A 17,336-nucleotide genomic window follows, 5' to 3' on the forward strand; every position below is an offset into this window, starting at 1 on the left:
ATGACAATGTAATAATTTTTCATCTACGCTTGTCCATTTTTTAGTTTCACTGAGAGATTCCTTATTTGAAGGCATGCTGACTGTAATTCCATCCCTAATTCATGCATACCTCCTTATGTACAACTCCAACAATAACCTTTTATTGTTGTTCAAATCAAAGAAAGATAATGTGACGGTTCAGTTCAGGTAGTGAGGTAAGTTGAAGAAGTTTATCTTAAGTGAACATTTTCTTTAGATGAGGCTTGCCTGGGCTAGACTTGCACAGAAGCAGTAACCAATGTCTGTGCAGATAATATGCCAATATTTTTATACTGCATGGGGTGTGTAAATATGTAAATATTTATGTATGCAATTACAAGCAAATAGGGTCCATAGGAGCTTACTTTTATGTAGCAGGCAGAACATTTTCAACACTTTGCTGTGCTTCCTTGTTTACTTATTTATATTCAGACAAAGGAAGTGGTAAGGCTGACTAGCTGACAACTTTTCTGAGAAGAGACCATTTTGTATTAGAAGAAGCAGTATCTCTCTTGGATGTCCTAAGAACACAGTTCTAAATTTAAAAAAAAAAACAACCAAACAGGTCTTAAACAGAAGAAGCTGGGTATTAGGCAAGGAATTACTGGACACGCTGGAGGTGGTCATACACAGGGAATATATGGCTGTTTCATCGATAGTAGTGCTATGAACATTCTCTAACTGCCTAGAGGAGAAAACTCACAATGGATTTGCGAAACATTCCCTACCGTTCAGATGTGGTTACATGGAACGCAGATGACTTAGCAGAGTATTTTAGGACGGTAAGTTTAACTATGTTTCATCTTTGTATGATTGAGGAGCAAACTACTGTAGCATTCTTTGTGCTAACTTTACATATTTTTATAATGGGCAAAGCTGCTGCAAAACTAAAAGCAAAACCACAGACAATGCTGAGCTAAACTGGCCAGTGAAATCTATAAATGAATCTTGAAAGTGTGTTTTAAATAGGGTATAAGAGACACTCGTAGCTTTTCAGAGAAAATACACACTTTACTATAACAATTGTTGATGTAACATATATTAACAGCTGACATTATGTGTGAAGATTACAAGTTTTCTAGGTCGTCTTCAATGATTTTCAGAAGAGAGATTTTTTTTCAAATTGCTGGGTGTTCACAGATGAGCCTCTGAATGTCTTTGCTAATCAAACCCATGAGAACCCAGCCAGGAACTTAATAGTTATGGGTACACAGACTCCTAATTTTTTTAAGCTCAGTTGGAAAAACCTTTCGCTTTTTGGTTTGACTTCCCTATTCTAAAACTTCTTGGGGAAAACTCATGGCTCAAGATTACTAGCTACCCCTTCTTTCCTGTCACTGTTACTTTTTCTGATGTTATGTTGTATGCCTAGCTAGGAATTTCTGGGGGTTTTTTGACATCTTTTTCACCTGTGATAATCTATAAATTTCATTTTACAATACTGAAGAAATACTTTGAAAGGCAATACAGGAATTCATTGCCAACATATACCCTCTGCACAGCAATGCTGACTTTGTAATTGCCCAGGAATGTGTAACTAACTGAGCCATTTTTACTGAAATTTCATTTCCATGTGTTCTCTGTAAATTTCTCATTTTTCAATTCACATCAGAGAGAGTGCCTGCTCCACCTCCCTTGCAACAGAACACATTCCTCCCAAAGTCCAAAACTGTCAGCCTGCAATTTAACATTCAGATCAATCAGAAGATTTGGGAAGATGTTCAAGTAATGCCAGCATAGCTCGTTAATTTTCAAGTGAGGTGTCAGACTAGACTTGTAAAACCTGGAACAGTTTGGGCTTCATTTTGAAATCGTGCGAAATTTATTGTTTCAACGGCTCCTGTAACTCTGTGAGAGTTTTATTTGGGGAGCTGAGGCAAGTTTGATACTAGAATGCAAAACTAGCTAATAAAGACAAACAGACCAAACACAAAGTCTATGTCCACCAAATCTCCAGAGAAGTGAAACTGCCAACTACTTGCAAACCTCTAATTTTAGGGTGCAGGGGTTAGTGGCACAGGAAAGTGAAACGAAGAATTGGAGATGGAACATATGAGATCATTACCAACAGTCAAATTCAAATACGAAAAACATTACAACACTGGTGCATGGTGGTTAGGATCACCATTTCCAAGAGACTGAGAAGGGAAATGGCTTCCTGAAAGAGTTGATAATGATACTCTTAACAGTGATAAAAGGATTAACTGTACATTCTATCATAACCGAATGGGCCTGGTTACACTAATTTTTGAGTACCTCCCCTCTACTGATCCAGATACCCCCCAGGACAGAGATAATCTTGGCATTCCACTTTTGGGGAGGTGAATCAGGGCAAAAGCTGCTTGAAGTCATCTAAGAAATCTGTGTAAGACAATAATGTCAGCCTGTCAGACAGCTCTGGGCAACTGCCATAAGTAACCAGGTCTTCTGCCCAGATAAACTAATACAATTTCCCTCACACATATTAAAAGGCCAAATATTATACCTTAGGAATGCTTTATTTGCAACTGACTAATATATTTTGCATGCAGCCATATGTTCAAAGTCCAGGATTCCGGTCCAAGAGGGCTAAGCAATTTTTTTTCCCTCCTAAACTGAGGTAATTGTGGGATGATTTTCAAAGGACAATCACACGCAAATCTTCTCTCACCTGAAGTGATTGGTCATGACACAGGACAGTGGTAATATTTTCGTCAATTCATTGTTAGCTTACACCTTCATATTTGCAAAATTCAGCCAGCATACACATCAGTAATTTACGTAACAGTACTATGATGTATTACTGGCATGAATAAAGTCAAATAAGAATTCTTCATACTTAACAGTAATAACATCTAATTTATGATTCTACATGTATTAACTTAAAGCATATTTTAATTTAAACCATGCATTCAAAATAGGGAAGGACCAATAAAGAACCAAACCTTCAAATAATTTCTAAAGACTGTAAATTTTTTTAGAAAAAGCAAAGATGTTCGTATTTGTAATATCCCAGGGGTTATTTTTAATAGCTAAACAGTATTTTTCATCAATTACTTGAAGAATGAGATTAGGTCTCAGTCACATCGACGTGTTCTCCCAAGCATAGCAGTTGCTCACTGCTGCATCCAGACTTGTGCTGGTAATGTCATGATAGCACTCATCATATGAAAGAAACATTATTTACAGGTTTAAGTCCTCAGTCTGAACAAAAGTTTTAATCTGTATCCTAAAATATTTAGCAGAGTTAGGTCTGTTTCTGCATATAAGTAACTGAAGGTGGCTCCTAAAAATATTGTCAGCTGTTCAGATGTTTTCAGGATCTGTTCTCATATAACACCAAGTTACAAGATTATTCCTTAAAGCGAATAAAAAGGATAGAACTAAGAAAGGACATAATGCTCCCTATAAGATGTCCTCTGCTTTAGGGGAATTCTCCCAGCAGCACAGGACCATTTGCCTACATAACTTTCACTAACTAAAGTTTCAGGCAGGACCACAGCCATTCTTCTATCTTGAAGGCTCCAAAAAGTCACTTGTCTGCCTGCTCTTTGGGTTCCTTCTGGTATGGACTTGATCAGGTTGAAACAGAAGAAATGTATTCTAGCCAGATCAAAAACATAAGCTGTGTACTCACATTATGCTATTACTGTTCAAATACAGAAAACCTTAAGACACCTACTGGAAATATTTAAGAGTCATGTCTTGCTAGATGTGGCTAGTTTTTGGGGGTTTTTTTGTTTGTTTGTTTTGTTCATTTTTGTTTTTTCCTAAGCCCCTCAAATTACTGTTAAATTTTTGCCTTGTAGGACCAGGAGCTTTCTTTTCTTATGTACATGATCAACTTCTAAAATGCATGTCCTTGTCCTAAATGCTAGTGTAAAACATAATATTGCGGAAAAGCTTTCCAAATATTATAGATAATTTCCAGGATTTAACAAGTGACATGTCCATGCAGAAGCAGCAGCTTTTTGATCACAACAACGAATTCAATGACTGGGATCAGGGCTTCCGTATTCCAAGATACTAAGGTTTTTGCTGTTTTCCACAACTGTTCATCCCAGTCAGTTCCACAACTATCCATTTTCCAAGTACTTCTTTGGGCCAGGCAACTGTGAGATGGTTTTTAAATGTGAGGAATTACATGTTCCTAAATGACTGAAAATCCTCAAGTCCACTGAGGAATCCTTGTCTTAAAAATCCATGTTTATAGAACAAAATGAGCTATTTAGACAGGCTCTAGTATACAAAAGGGTAACTTGAAGCACCTGCTCAAAGCTAGCCGTATGGCTAAGTGTCTTAATCCATTCAACAACAATCATCTTCTTTTCATTGACAGCTAAAGTACAAGGACTGTGAGAAAGTCGTGAGAAAGCACAGCATTAATGGACAAAGGTTTTTGGTAAGTAAGAGTTGTAAAATTCCTTCCTATAAAATTCCAATCAAGTGATTGTTTTGACTCCTCCTTACTTTGCATTGGCAGATGCAAAGTACTTAGCTCACAGATGGTTACTGAGTTATGAATATGGCGAGTAAACACCTTTGGTAAAATCAGCCAGACATCTTGCTTTAAATATGGAATGCTGGGAACCCAAGCATGTTGTTTAATATGCATATATTTTAGTATTTTTTAAACTGACAGAGAAGTTATAAAACCACAATCCTGTCTTGAATTCATCTCTTCCTTTATAGGAAGTGCTTGTTTTCAAATACTAACTACAGAAAATTCACATTTATTAATTGTCCTCTTCTACTGAAGAAGACACAGACCTGGTCAGAATGACTGGCCTTCTGTTGTAAACAGTATTTCATGCCTCTATAGTTAAAATCAGATTTCTGGTGCAGCAGTACACAAAATCACTGAACTTTAAGAGCACCAAAACTAGTAAGAGAAGTCCCAGTGGGTTTAAATCAACATTGCTCCTGGCTTTACCAACAACTTGGCTTAACTTTAGAAAAGCTGATAACTTCCATTGATAGAGCTGCTGTTTTCAGATCTTAAATACACATCCATGAAGATGTGTAAGGGCTTTTATTATTACTTCATTTTATTTTATTTTATTTTATTTCCAAATATTAACAACTACTCTATTTTCCCCAAAAGTAGTCATTTTGATCATCTCTATAATTAGTCATAGTGGGGAAATCTATGCATACCTCTTCTAAAGCCTTCTTATTTTTTATTTACTTGTCCTAATGTATCAAGCTTTTTGACATTTCATTGAAATGCGCCATAAAAATTTTCAAACACCTTTTGTAGGAATGGGATATTACACCTCCCTCCTACTGAGTGGAGTCAGAATTATTCAGATGCGTGTCACAGGATTTATCCTACTAACCCCTAAGAAACTCTCCTTAGCTCAAGCACTAAGGATCTGTGGCTGAAATGGGAGTTCTGGCTCTGGAAGCATTACGAAATTCTGGAAGTTTGTGAGGTACAAATAACAAGAGCAATAACTGTGTGATTCCTAAGCAATTTTTGTAATTTTTTATTATTTCCAGAGTGTTTCTGTAAATACATAGCTCAGAGCACAGCATTTCTTCAGAAGCATCCTAGTAGATTCAAAGGATGCTTTTCTATTAAGTAAGCAAGCAGCTGCTCATGTCTGCTGAGACTTTTTTTAAGGTTTTGACCTACTTGTCAATTGTATAATGCAAAAAAGGTTCACCTGTTAAACAGAACAATAAAAGGAGACTTTAAGTAGAATATTCTAAAGTACAATGCAATCTTGAAAAAAAAATTGCTTCTCTGTATGAATGTTTTTTCAAAGAAATATCTTTTTACATTTTGTAAGTTATTGGAAACTGCCAAATTACATTTGCACAGAAGAAACTGTTAAGACTGAATGCTTGCAGGCTTTTTATCTATTGTCAGATTTATATGGTAAATGTGACTCTAAAAATATTGCTGTCTTATTCATCAGAATAACATCCTAGTTTCAAAGTCATATTTCTGTATCTACTGGCTACCAGAAGGGAAGTCCAGTTGAGATGTAGCAGCAATAAAACCAGAGGGATTCCATGTAACTTAGGCAAATAAAATTCTCTAATATTTAAAATGGCAACATAGTTCTTTTATGGGAGTTTAAACCCATAATATTTGTCAGGTTTATCACCACAATAGAATTCCAGAGAGAAGCTTAAAAAGTCTTTAGAAAAAATTATGATTCTGCAGTAAATCCTGCAGAACATTTCCATAAAGGGGGTACATTTTTTCTGTGTTTTACTTCTGTGAGTACTCCCAGAGGTAAAATAGTGCTGGAAAACACAGATAGGATTTGTTCTGTCCTGAAAATCATTGATAGCATTGTGAACCAAAGTGTAATTAGAAACTTCTTATTGTTAGCAGTAAGAAAGACAGAAAGAATCAGACTATCATCCATGTTCCAAAGAGAGTTTGCGAAGCTTGTGATTAACTAAACAAAACACTTTCTCAAAAGTTTTCATAATGCACTCATCTGTCCTAAACTTGGAGTTGCACATGATGGAAGAAGAGAGGGGCTGACTCTGCAGGAGCATCAGTAAAGCTCTCAAGACTTAGCACATCTCAGCTCAGGTCAGGAGTAATCTGCAATCTAATTGCTGTATTATGGTTGAAGGGGGAAGAAACACTCTCCCCGTCCCCCATCCCAGTTTCCAGAAGGATTGTTAGGCTGCCAAGGCAGCTTTTAAGTCCAAGGAGTTTTCCAGCTACATCTCCACTAGAACATGTGATTTTACATATACTGTGATGTTACAGATATGGTTCTTCACACAAAACTCCAGCAAATGGTGCTCTATTTTAAAATCTACAGTTTTACCCTGAAACTTGCCTGATAAAACAATTTTGCCTGATTTCACTACGCAGAGATGAAGGAATTCAATATATCTAGCTTCTGAAGTCACTTAAATACCATACTTTTTAGCTGTACTAAAAAGATATGAAGTAAAATAGCACTAAATTAAAATCTATGGTAGGAGTTTGCCTTCCCTACCAGGGACAGCCCTTTGCAAAGGGCATTTCATTGCACATTGCCTTAAACCTACAAGTGTTTAAAAAAGCATTTGAAATATTCTGTCCTTTCTTATTTAGCATGAGAAGCATAATTCCAAAATTGCCAGGAAGAATGCCACTGATGATGATTTCAAGCAAACCATGTGAGTTCTTTTGAACTCACACCCATTACCAGTAGCACAGGGTGTTACCAGGATGTAGCTCTCTATTAAATGTTTGACACTGTCCACTGAGATGAATTATAGTATCTCAAGACTTCTTTAATAATAAATACATAAAGGATATGTTTTCTTGTATGCTAGGTGATGGCAATGTATAATGAAAAGCAATATCCAGAAAGCAAAAGAAAGAAAAGAGAAAAAAAAAATAAAAAGGAAGACTTAAAAATAGTACTGGAATTTTTTGGTTTATTGTCTGTTCAGGTGCTTTATCTTAAGTATCTCTGCCAATCTCTAGGGAGAAAGCTGTTGCAGAAAAGGGTTTTATTTCCAGTTCTTTTGAGAAACAGAGCAGGGATGGATTTTAACCTTGCCTATAAGTCAATATGACAATATAACACCAATGAAGATTAGAACTCAAATCAGAAAAGCAAATGACTTGACTTTAATTTTGCACAGAGCCCCATTAATTTGAAATTAATCCTGGAAGAATGGCTCATCCGCTGTTAAACAAATTTGCCCAACTCTCATCTAGTAAGAGCTGGTTTAAGATTTTACTTCTCCTTACAGATCTTTTTAACAAGCTATCATTAAAACATTCTAGTTACAGAGATACTTCTCTTGGAAGTTAGATGTGATTATTTTGTTAAAGTCCTTTGTGTGTAAACAAATATACATGATGTTCATTAATCTCCCTGCTAGTTTAATACAACTGGCAGCAACATAAAGTAAAAACCAACATCCAGCAAAATACAAAAAATATAGAGAAGATTTTTTATGAAAATGGGTTCACATGAGCCATGGGATGGGCAGGCTGTTATCTTGCATCGCTTCTCTATGCACTTTATATTCCTATCAGTTGAAACTTCATGCCACATTTTTAAATATGCAAACTTCTGTAAGTTGCAGGGTGTTCCATGAACAATTTTGTGATATATACCATGTGTTTCCTTTCCAGAACATGTCTGAAAATGATATTCAGAAATTTCCCAAACTCAGAGTGCCGTAAGTAAAGCCAAACCAATTTGACATTAAAAATTATCTTAGCTGGTCTGCAGTAAAAACTCATAGGAAATATGGGGCAAATGATTTGCAGGTGATTAGTTAGAGACCTGCTTATTGCAGTGTACTGAGAGAAAAAGAAGAATGTTTCAAAATAAAAGGAGTGTTGTCATGACTGCTCAAGCACAATGATGCAACACAAAAAAAATTGTCTGGGGGATGTTCAAAAGAACTTATCCATAAATTCTTTGACTGACAGCAGCTACACAAAGGTTAAACTTTTTTGCAAGTATTACCTTCCAAGTGTGATTTAACTCTTCACTGCTTTACTGTTGACTTTAACTCAAAGAAAAAAAAGTCAGGTATATACACAACAGTTGAGAAGTTCAAGCGATTTTCATCACGTGCTTTTCCTTTAGGTAGGTGTTACAGATAAATCAGTCTGGAACATTTGATTTAGTGTTAAATAGCTTTCCTTAGCTCCTGTGGATTAGGAAACTTGAAAAAGTTTCTAATTTATCTGAATAGCTTTCATAATTTCATAGAAGTTATGAAATGAAGAACAATAATCTCATTAAGTCAATACTGAGTAACAGAAATCAGCTTCTTCTAATACTTCGTGGTGAAAAATGAAGGATTTTATTTTGCTGTGAGTTCTCTGGTACATATTTAAGCTGCAAGTTAGAATGTTCCTAACCATGAGCTCTCCATGGTCTTCTAAATAAAGCAAGGAGGAAAAAGAAAAGGAAAAAAGGAACTCAAGTTGTTCCAACATGGCTGTTTCTTTGTTGCTCATTTCCCAGTTCCAGACTCACTCCCTGTATGCATATCTTGATTTTGCTACAGGAGATACAGTCTGTTTTGTCTGTTCTGGTACATCAGAGCTTGTGTAAGGTGTTCTGGTGAAGCTAAGAGTACTGAAAATTTTTGAAATACCTGTGTAGTCTGTCACATTCATGTGTTCATGAGTAAGCTGGTGGCTAGATCTGAGGGCAAGAGGATACCTCTGTTCAGCTCAGATATGCAAGGACTTGAACTTGAAAGCCTCGGACATGACAAGTTTCTTAAGATCGTATCTATATGTTCACACAATACATTTCCTGATGATAGGGATTGGTGGTGTATGATGTGTTAGTAAAGGGGTCCAGATGCCATGAAAAAAGATGCCCTGATGTCTCAGCATTTTTGAACTTACTGTCAATTAAAACGAACATTTAACTATGGTTACTGAGACTGAGGAACCAGAGTTACACTAGATTGTCTGAAAAACTCATCTTACCATAGTGGCTTGTAATTCTCTGATAATTTGTCCCTCCTTAACAGTCCCTTGGCAAAATTGCCTTGTGTTCTCCTTGTTTGAATTTCTAACTTTGAGAACTTTTGGTGATTTCCTTTTAAATTCATGAGTCAAAAGTGCTCAGTGGAAGGTCTAATAAACACACACATACAAGAAATATTAATGTCATAGGTGGATAGTTAAAATGAAATCTAACAATGTGGAATTGCTCCTATCTCCTCGTCTAATCTATTGATATCTCAAAAATGTTTTGAAAATTCGATTTTCACAGTCCACTTACCTTGTAACACTCTAGCAGAAAGTGAACAGCCTTTTCTAGTCAGATCTTTTGGGTTTCTCAACAAGAAGAGAACTTGAAATGAAGAGCTTTAAAAGAAGAGAGAAGCTTGGTGCACAACTTGAAGAAATGAAATAAGTAAATTAATAAATCTGAATGAGAGTTCTGGAACTAATGCCCTTGTTCTCAGCTTTCTCCACACCTACAAACAGGGAAACAATTCACTAGAATATTGTGAATATAGATAGAAAAAGTTTGGTGTGATGTGGGGGTCCTCCATGTAATGCCACCGTTTAAGGCAAGGATTTAGATCTTTAATAGGAAAGAGAACTGGTTGGCATTTAAAAAAAAAAAACCAAAACACAAAAAACCCCCAAACTAAAAAACCCCCAACAGAATAAAATTCATGGGTAGAAGAACCTGACATTTTTTAACATTAATTTCATTACTTCAGAATCTTCACACTCTCACCAAAACAGAAAGTACTCATTGTTGACTTCTACTAGAACACATTCACGCCTTACTTTTATATCATGATGCAAACCTCACCTAGTAGGAAGAATTTTTCTACAAGTTTAAAGACACGGTAGCATACTGTAGTTATAGTAGCTGATACTTAACAACGGTGCTAAAATGGGAGCATACTCTGTAAAAATGAGTAATATAAATGGCAAGTGTCACACTTAAAGCATTGGCTAGTGGAGTGAATAAAAAGCACATATACAAGAGATACTGTTCTCCAGTAAATTTAGCAGGGTTATGCTGACCTACATGTACTGAGAATAGAACCCAGCACTTGCAACTATACAACGTTTGCAAACCACAGCCTACATCCATACAGACCTCCCGAGCTGGGTATGTGGTTTTAGTAAATATATTACATTTGAGCAAATCTACTGATCAAGTTTTGAATATAACTGTGTCATTATTTGGGGATGATTCTGTGACTTTTACAAAAATCTTAAGTGTCTAAGTAAGTAACAATTGTTATCACAAAGTATGATAAGCCATTTCCTGAAACTAATACCCCCCCCCCCCAATATTCTGTAATTATTAACAGAATTATTATTTTGAAAGTTAATCTCCACCAGCCATGTTACAGGTGCACATCTTCATGAATCTTCTTTTGGCTTGCTTTTAAATACCAAAAAAGGATTTAAACACTATTTTGAAAATTACAATACTTCATAAAGTCTTTAAAACTCTCCATTAAAAGGGCTGAACTCTTTACTGAAAACTTTGCTAAAAAATTTACATATACAAGGGCACCATATAAAAGTAGTTGATGCATCCAGACAGTCCTGCAAACTTTATTCTGGCTACCTTTTTGCAGGCAAAAGGGTTAATGGACAATAAGTCTGCACAGGATTCACTGCACCTGCATATGCATAGGTCACACACAGATTTCTTGAGGGATCATGAACTCCACAGTTCATTTACCTCAGTAGGGATTCCCATTCTTCTTTGCAGTCACAACCTAACTTTCTTGTATGCCTGCAAGAGATACTAAGGTCTTGTACACAAGATGATCTTCACTGGCATGGTTAAGGAAATCTATCCCGCATGTCTATTGGGGCGTGATAACTTGTGGAGGATGGAAAATGAAGACTGAATGAAGACTGCCTTTGTCATGGAGTATTAGAGAGGATCAAAACCAAAAGTTGTCCTCATCTTTGACTTATGCATAAAGCTGTGCCAAACAGAGCATTAGATGACTGGAAACCCATATGCCCTCCTTTCCTTGCCATATCTAGGCCTTTAAATAAACCTGCAAATTTGAAACCATTATTCCATTTGGGGCTTCTCTGATAAATATGAAGTTTTTAATTTCATTCAGAATATTTACTTTGATGATGCTGTCACTCTTTGGAACCCTGAGACCTCTTGCACTTATATTGCTATTAAAGCAATCTTAGGGAGAAGTTTAGAAAATTAACTTTGCTTAATGCTATATTTTTATTTAACATGGAAGCCTTTCTTTCATTCCCATTTACATGCACAGTAGAATCAAAGGTGTAGCTCAGGCACAAGGTCCCAAAGCAAAAGACAGAGTACAGCCCCATTCACCACTTCACTTTCATCCTTTCCTTTAGGCAAGAGGGAGGTGGAAAAAGCCACTTGGTCTTTGCCAGTTCTGTGTTGTAGTTGAACTGCTCTGGGTAGACATAGGGAAGAGGGAGTGAAGAGAGATTCTTGATTGGTTTAAGGCTCCGGTTCAAAAGGCAGTACTTGGACACATGCTGAGCTTCAGGCACTTCTTCAAGCTAAACAGAAAATGCCACCACATAGTATTTCTACTTGAATATATACATTTCTGTTCGAAGATACAGAATAACCGCTTATAGCATATCCCATAACACTTGTGAAAATTTCCAGTAATAAAAAGAGCATCATTGCACTAAAGTATATAATTGCATCTGCCAGTTCAAACACGGCAATGTGTGTGCTGAGTTCTGAATGGGACACATTCAGAGCCTACAAACATGGCACAGTCTGAAAGTTGTTCTACTTTTGGGAGAGTCAAAGTGCAAACCAAAAAATAGGAAATCTAATGCCCTTCTCTTTCAAAAAGGTATGTCTTGGGCAGAGATGAATGTGTGTGTACACATGCTTTCTCAGATGGGATGCTAAAGGCTGTTGATACTCAGTCAGTTTTGGAGCCAACTTAATTGTATTGCATCTGCCCAACAGACTTTTCTCAAACGCCAAAACAACGACCATCACAAACTATGCTCGACAGCATTCAATATGCAACTATGCAATTTCCTGGCCCTAGAGGACTTTGCCTTCCATCTCTCACTCATCTTAAATCCTTTATGCCATTACATGTAGAATGGACTCTACTCACAACAACAATATCTGCAGTTAAGCAAACAAAAGCCAGTTTTGGAGTACTGCTTTGGGGGCTGGTCGTGTGGTTTTTTTTTTTTTTTAATTTTCGACTTCCTGCTAGTTTTAAGCTAAGTGTCTGGTGGAGGAGGTAAAAAGAGAAAGAGAAGTCTGAGTAACATTTTCTGCAAGTGCTGTTGCCTTATCCTCTCCTATCATCCACTCCCACAACTCAGAAAGCAGTGCGGTTTTGGTACTTCCTTCCTCACATGGCTACAGACTCAGCTGCTCAGTGCACCCATCTTCTGTAATAACATTGCTTTTAAAGTATTACCATTCTAAACTTTGCTTTCTTCTAATAACCTCTCTGAGCCATTCGTTTGAAGCATTTCAAATAAACTTGAAGTAAAGATTAGGTACTGTATTTTAAGCAGCAAATGATTAATTTTTGGCAGCAGGATAAGATGAGCAACTTTTTCCTTTCAGTTTTTCCTTAAAAACCAGTTGGTGTAAATCCTCATAGCAGCCAGCCCAGGTTTAGTCTAGAAAGCTTCCAAACACTAGGTCTCATTCACACCCATGGAAGCCTGAACTAAAAGAATTACTAGCTCTAACCCCAGTGATCTTCATTTTCCTTCTTTAGCTGAAAATAAACACAATATTATGAAAGATCCTTCCTCTACCTCTTCTACAGCAGAGAATAAACAGCACACAAGTTCCGTAATGCACTTCTCGACCAAAGCACTGGTATACGCAGTGCACTGTTCACCCCCAAACATTTCCTGATGTTTCACACGGAATTTATTGTTCACACAGCAACTTCCTTATCCCCTGCAGCAGAAGGAAATTTCTTGTGCAGAGGAGTTTTGGTTGCATGGGAAAGAAGAAGAGCAAGAGGAGTCCTATGTCTATAATTGGCATTTTTCTTGCTTTATACAATTTTCTTGGATAATGATGTCAGATTTTGACAGCTGTAATCCTTCTTACATTATTAACAATTGTGCATGTGCTCATATCAAATGGGCAAGTATGACAATATTTGCTTCAAATCAGAAAACTGCAAAGTACTGTCTTAAAAGAGAAAAAAAAAAAATTCTTCCTCTGCCTTTCTGTTTTCATACTTGGATCCTTGAATACATATCCTTAACTTCAAATGACCCATCTTCATCCTTTTCAGACAGCATGACCATACTGATCTGAAACTGCTTGTTCTCTGATACTTGCTGGCAGCCTGATCTGTCCCCATAGCACTTTCTATAATCAAACAGAGAGCAACCCTCTGCCTTGAATTTATCTTTGAATTACAGTAAGGTCAGTATTAGGAAAGTAGCAAGGGCAAGAGAAGGGATGTTCAAAATGAGAGAAAAATTTTTAGCATGGTTCAGGAACAACAACAACAACAAAGTATGCTTTTGTTGGCTTTTTTTTTTTTTTAGTATAAGATTGCTTGAAAGCTTGTCTTCCTCAAGTCCCAACCCAGAAAAGCAGTTAGACATAAAAGAGATGCACAAATGAAGTAATTTGGAAAAAACTAGGGGATTATTATTGCTGAGTGTCAGAAAAAGACATGAAAGAAGAAGAAACACAAAACAGAGCGGTAACTGCCTGGCCATAAAAAAAGATTTTACAATACTGATACAAAGTTTGATTGACCAGATCTAAGATGCATGGAAAAGAATTCTGCACTAACAAACAATAAATACAAGATTTTATAGAATTTAGAGTCTGAGATAAACAGACCTGTTGAGTTCTTGATTATTTCTCCACTTTTATTTCCACAATTACTGTCTCTCATAGACGTAAATAATATAAGCTCAAGTAAAATGTGGTATTTTTAACCAGATGTACGTAACCAATTTGCTTTGGTTGGCACAGAACTTCCTTGGTGGGACTTTCCTCAAAAACAAATATTGAGAATTAAGAATCAGACTATGAGTCATCATAAGCTTTCTTTCTTTGAAACAAAAACTTTATTTGAAACAAAATAATCATAGAGGCTAACTTCATTACTAGCAAAGCAGAATTCTGTTGCTCTCAGCAGACCTAATTCTGTTAATCTCAGTAATGACTGTCCTGCAACCTCAGAGTTGTTCTCAGGATGTAAGTCAATATAAAAACTCTCAGTCCCAGATGTCTGTGCTGGCTATGCCAGCAATATTAGCAGCATAAATGCATGCTCCTGACTGAAACTTTACTCAAGATTGCATTTCATTGGTTGTTATTCATCCTACTGCTGTATACAAACTACGCACGAGTGATACAAACACATCCACTTGGAAACATCTCTCTAGACATAAAGCTGTAGTCTTCATATGTTCCATGAATATTTCTGCCCTGCCCTGCCAATATGTTATAACATGGAACTAAATCAACCTTTTCACCTTCTTTACTGGAAGGATGCTGGATTCAGTGTATCTTGGTTGCAGAGGGAAGGAAACAAAAAGAATTGAGAGTAGACACAGGATACATTTAATTCCTGCTTTTGCAGCCATAAGCCTGGTAGAAGCTGTTTCCTGAAGCATTATCTGCTTTTTCCATGCAAAGTAATAGAAATGCAATTGCCATTATTTAAAGCAGTGTTCTAGTGCGTGATGTCTACCACACCCAAAGCTTCTGAGGCTTGCCAGGTTTAATGTTTATTTTTAAACTTCATCCAACAATATGGGGTTTTATCTATGTAAAAAGAGTCTAGTTTTCAATTGGATATGCTACAGTGCAATTTTGCAATAAAATGATAAATTAAATATTCTTACCATGTAATAAATAATAGTTCTGAATTACCAGATTTAATTTAGTAAATATTGAGGGAAAACAGTTAAGAAAATTACTAAGTTTCAAGGATTTTTTTAAACTATTTTTGTGTTTCTTTTAAATAGAATTGTAAGTAAATTAAGTCAAGAAATAAACAGAAATGAAGGGAGGCTATCTTTCTTTCCAAAATGGTAAGTAAAACAATGCAGCTTTCTTTTTCAAAGCTTTCAGATACATCTTTTCTGGACTGTTTTCCATTTGATCAATAATACCTGGGTCAGAGGGAAAGCCTAGAAATTATATAAAATAAAACTCTGTTTTGTTAATGCTAAGAATAGCAAAGCCTAAGCCCATGAACACCCTAGATACTTCAGCCATGTCCGGATCCAAGTAACATATAAATTTCATACAATCTTCCACCTAAGTAAATTAATCTTTAGGAATGGTATAAAGCCTAGGCACATATTATTGCATTAATAAATCATCATTAATGCATTTCACAGACCTATGCGTTGTTACACTTTTTAATACTTTATGACTTATCATTGAATATAATATTCTTGCAATAGAAAAAGAGCAAAAATTGCAAGAAGATTGCATGAGAAAAGAACAATTTATACTCATATACAATGAAAATCTAAGTCTAGTCTATATAACATCATTTTACATCAGCTGATAACATGATTTTACACCTCTGCATTAACTAGATTTCAAAACCAGAATTGAAAACCATAAAAATATTTATCAGCCCTACAAACATGTATTAACTCGACTTTCAGCAGCTTGAATGGAATTAGTAAAGAAAGTTTCTATTTTCAGGACTGGGGCCCCTGGTAAATTTATTTACTGAGTCCCATTGTTTCTAAACACTCAACCTCACTGACTTCAATTTTTTTTGAGACAGTTCCGCTTACATTAGGATCCTGTATGTGACACATGAAGTAGTGTGTTTTTGGCATTTTGGGCAGAGTTAAACTCACCTATATAAACTTCATTCTACTGTTAAAGCTAACCATTACCTTTATTTGCAGTAGATTTTAGTATGCTCAAAATATTTAAGAATTGCAAATGGAAGGAATTTATTTGTTTCTATCTTTGTTGTAGGGCCCAAACACAAAAATGTCCTGAAAATCCAGGTAAGTGTATACTGGCAAATAGTCTCTAACAACAAAAAGTGTTTAAAAATATTAAAATAGTAAGTTAATCATTGCAGTGCAGGGTAAATAGGGGGGCAGGGGGAAACCCAAAACAACAAACAGGAAAAGATGAGAGCACAAAGAAGTTGCAAAAAGAATAAAGAGTAGTTACAGGAGAACAAGTAAGAAAAAATATTTTTAAGATAGAAAAGATGGTGAAGAAAGGCAAGAGCAGAGACATTTACATGAGCATTCCCAAACTGTCTTTCTTTGACCCAATACATAGTATCAGTGCTTATGTATTTCTGTTGCAACATCTCTGTTCCCTGCCCCTACTCCGAGCAGCACCCTACATTAGAGGTAAGCTTCTAGATGTCTGTCGTGTTCTGAATTTTAATTTCAATTATTTTCTTAATAGGCCACAAGCACTTAGAACTTCTGCAAGCTACCACGTTTGCTCAGTACTAGTCAAATTAAAAAACATTTCTGATATGAAAGATAAAATAGTATTAAACAAAGAGATAAGAAGACTGTGCTCATTCTGAAAGCATTCTACTTCAAATTATATTTAAAACTGGAAGTGTAGGACAAACGTGAAGTAACAGCACATACATCATCTCATAGAAGGACAGCTATACTCTTAGTTTTGAATCAGAATGTTATTCGTACTACCTTCCATGACTGCCTGCCTGCCTGCCTTTGAAAGACCTACCTTGTTCCTGTGACACAGTATTGTGGTTTAGAACTGACCTGGGATTTGTTGTGTCCTTTTCATCAAGTTACATCTTGATAGTTTAAAGTTGTACATGCTAAGAAGCCTGTGGTTATGCTTCTTTACGCAGGATACAGTCAAGAAGACGGTGGCTGGTCTTCATTTGTGAGTATCAGGTTAACA

At 36.1% G+C, this 17,336-nt stretch overlaps 1 protein-coding gene across 1 annotated transcript in view; it reads left to right on the forward strand.

The window, feature by feature from the left end:
• The first annotated feature begins 465 nt into the window (after positions 1-465).
• The window catches only part of LCP2 (lymphocyte cytosolic protein 2), a 33,118-nt gene continuing 16,247 nt past the window's right edge, over positions 466-17,336 (forward strand). The window contains exons 1-6 of the mRNA XM_009914043.2: positions 466-800; positions 4,337-4,399; positions 8,108-8,154; positions 15,431-15,496; positions 16,410-16,441; positions 17,284-17,318. Coding sequence (XP_009912345.2) covers positions 723-800; positions 4,337-4,399; positions 8,108-8,154; positions 15,431-15,496; positions 16,410-16,441; positions 17,284-17,318 — 321 coding nt within the window. The 5' untranslated portion in view covers positions 466-722. The remainder of the gene's footprint in view (positions 801-4,336; positions 4,400-8,107; positions 8,155-15,430; positions 15,497-16,409; positions 16,442-17,283; positions 17,319-17,336) is intronic.

Source organism: Haliaeetus albicilla, chromosome 27, assembly GCF_947461875.1.
Source record: "Haliaeetus albicilla chromosome 27, bHalAlb1.1, whole genome shotgun sequence".
NCBI classification, from domain to species: Eukaryota; Metazoa; Chordata; class Aves; order Accipitriformes; family Accipitridae; genus Haliaeetus; species Haliaeetus albicilla.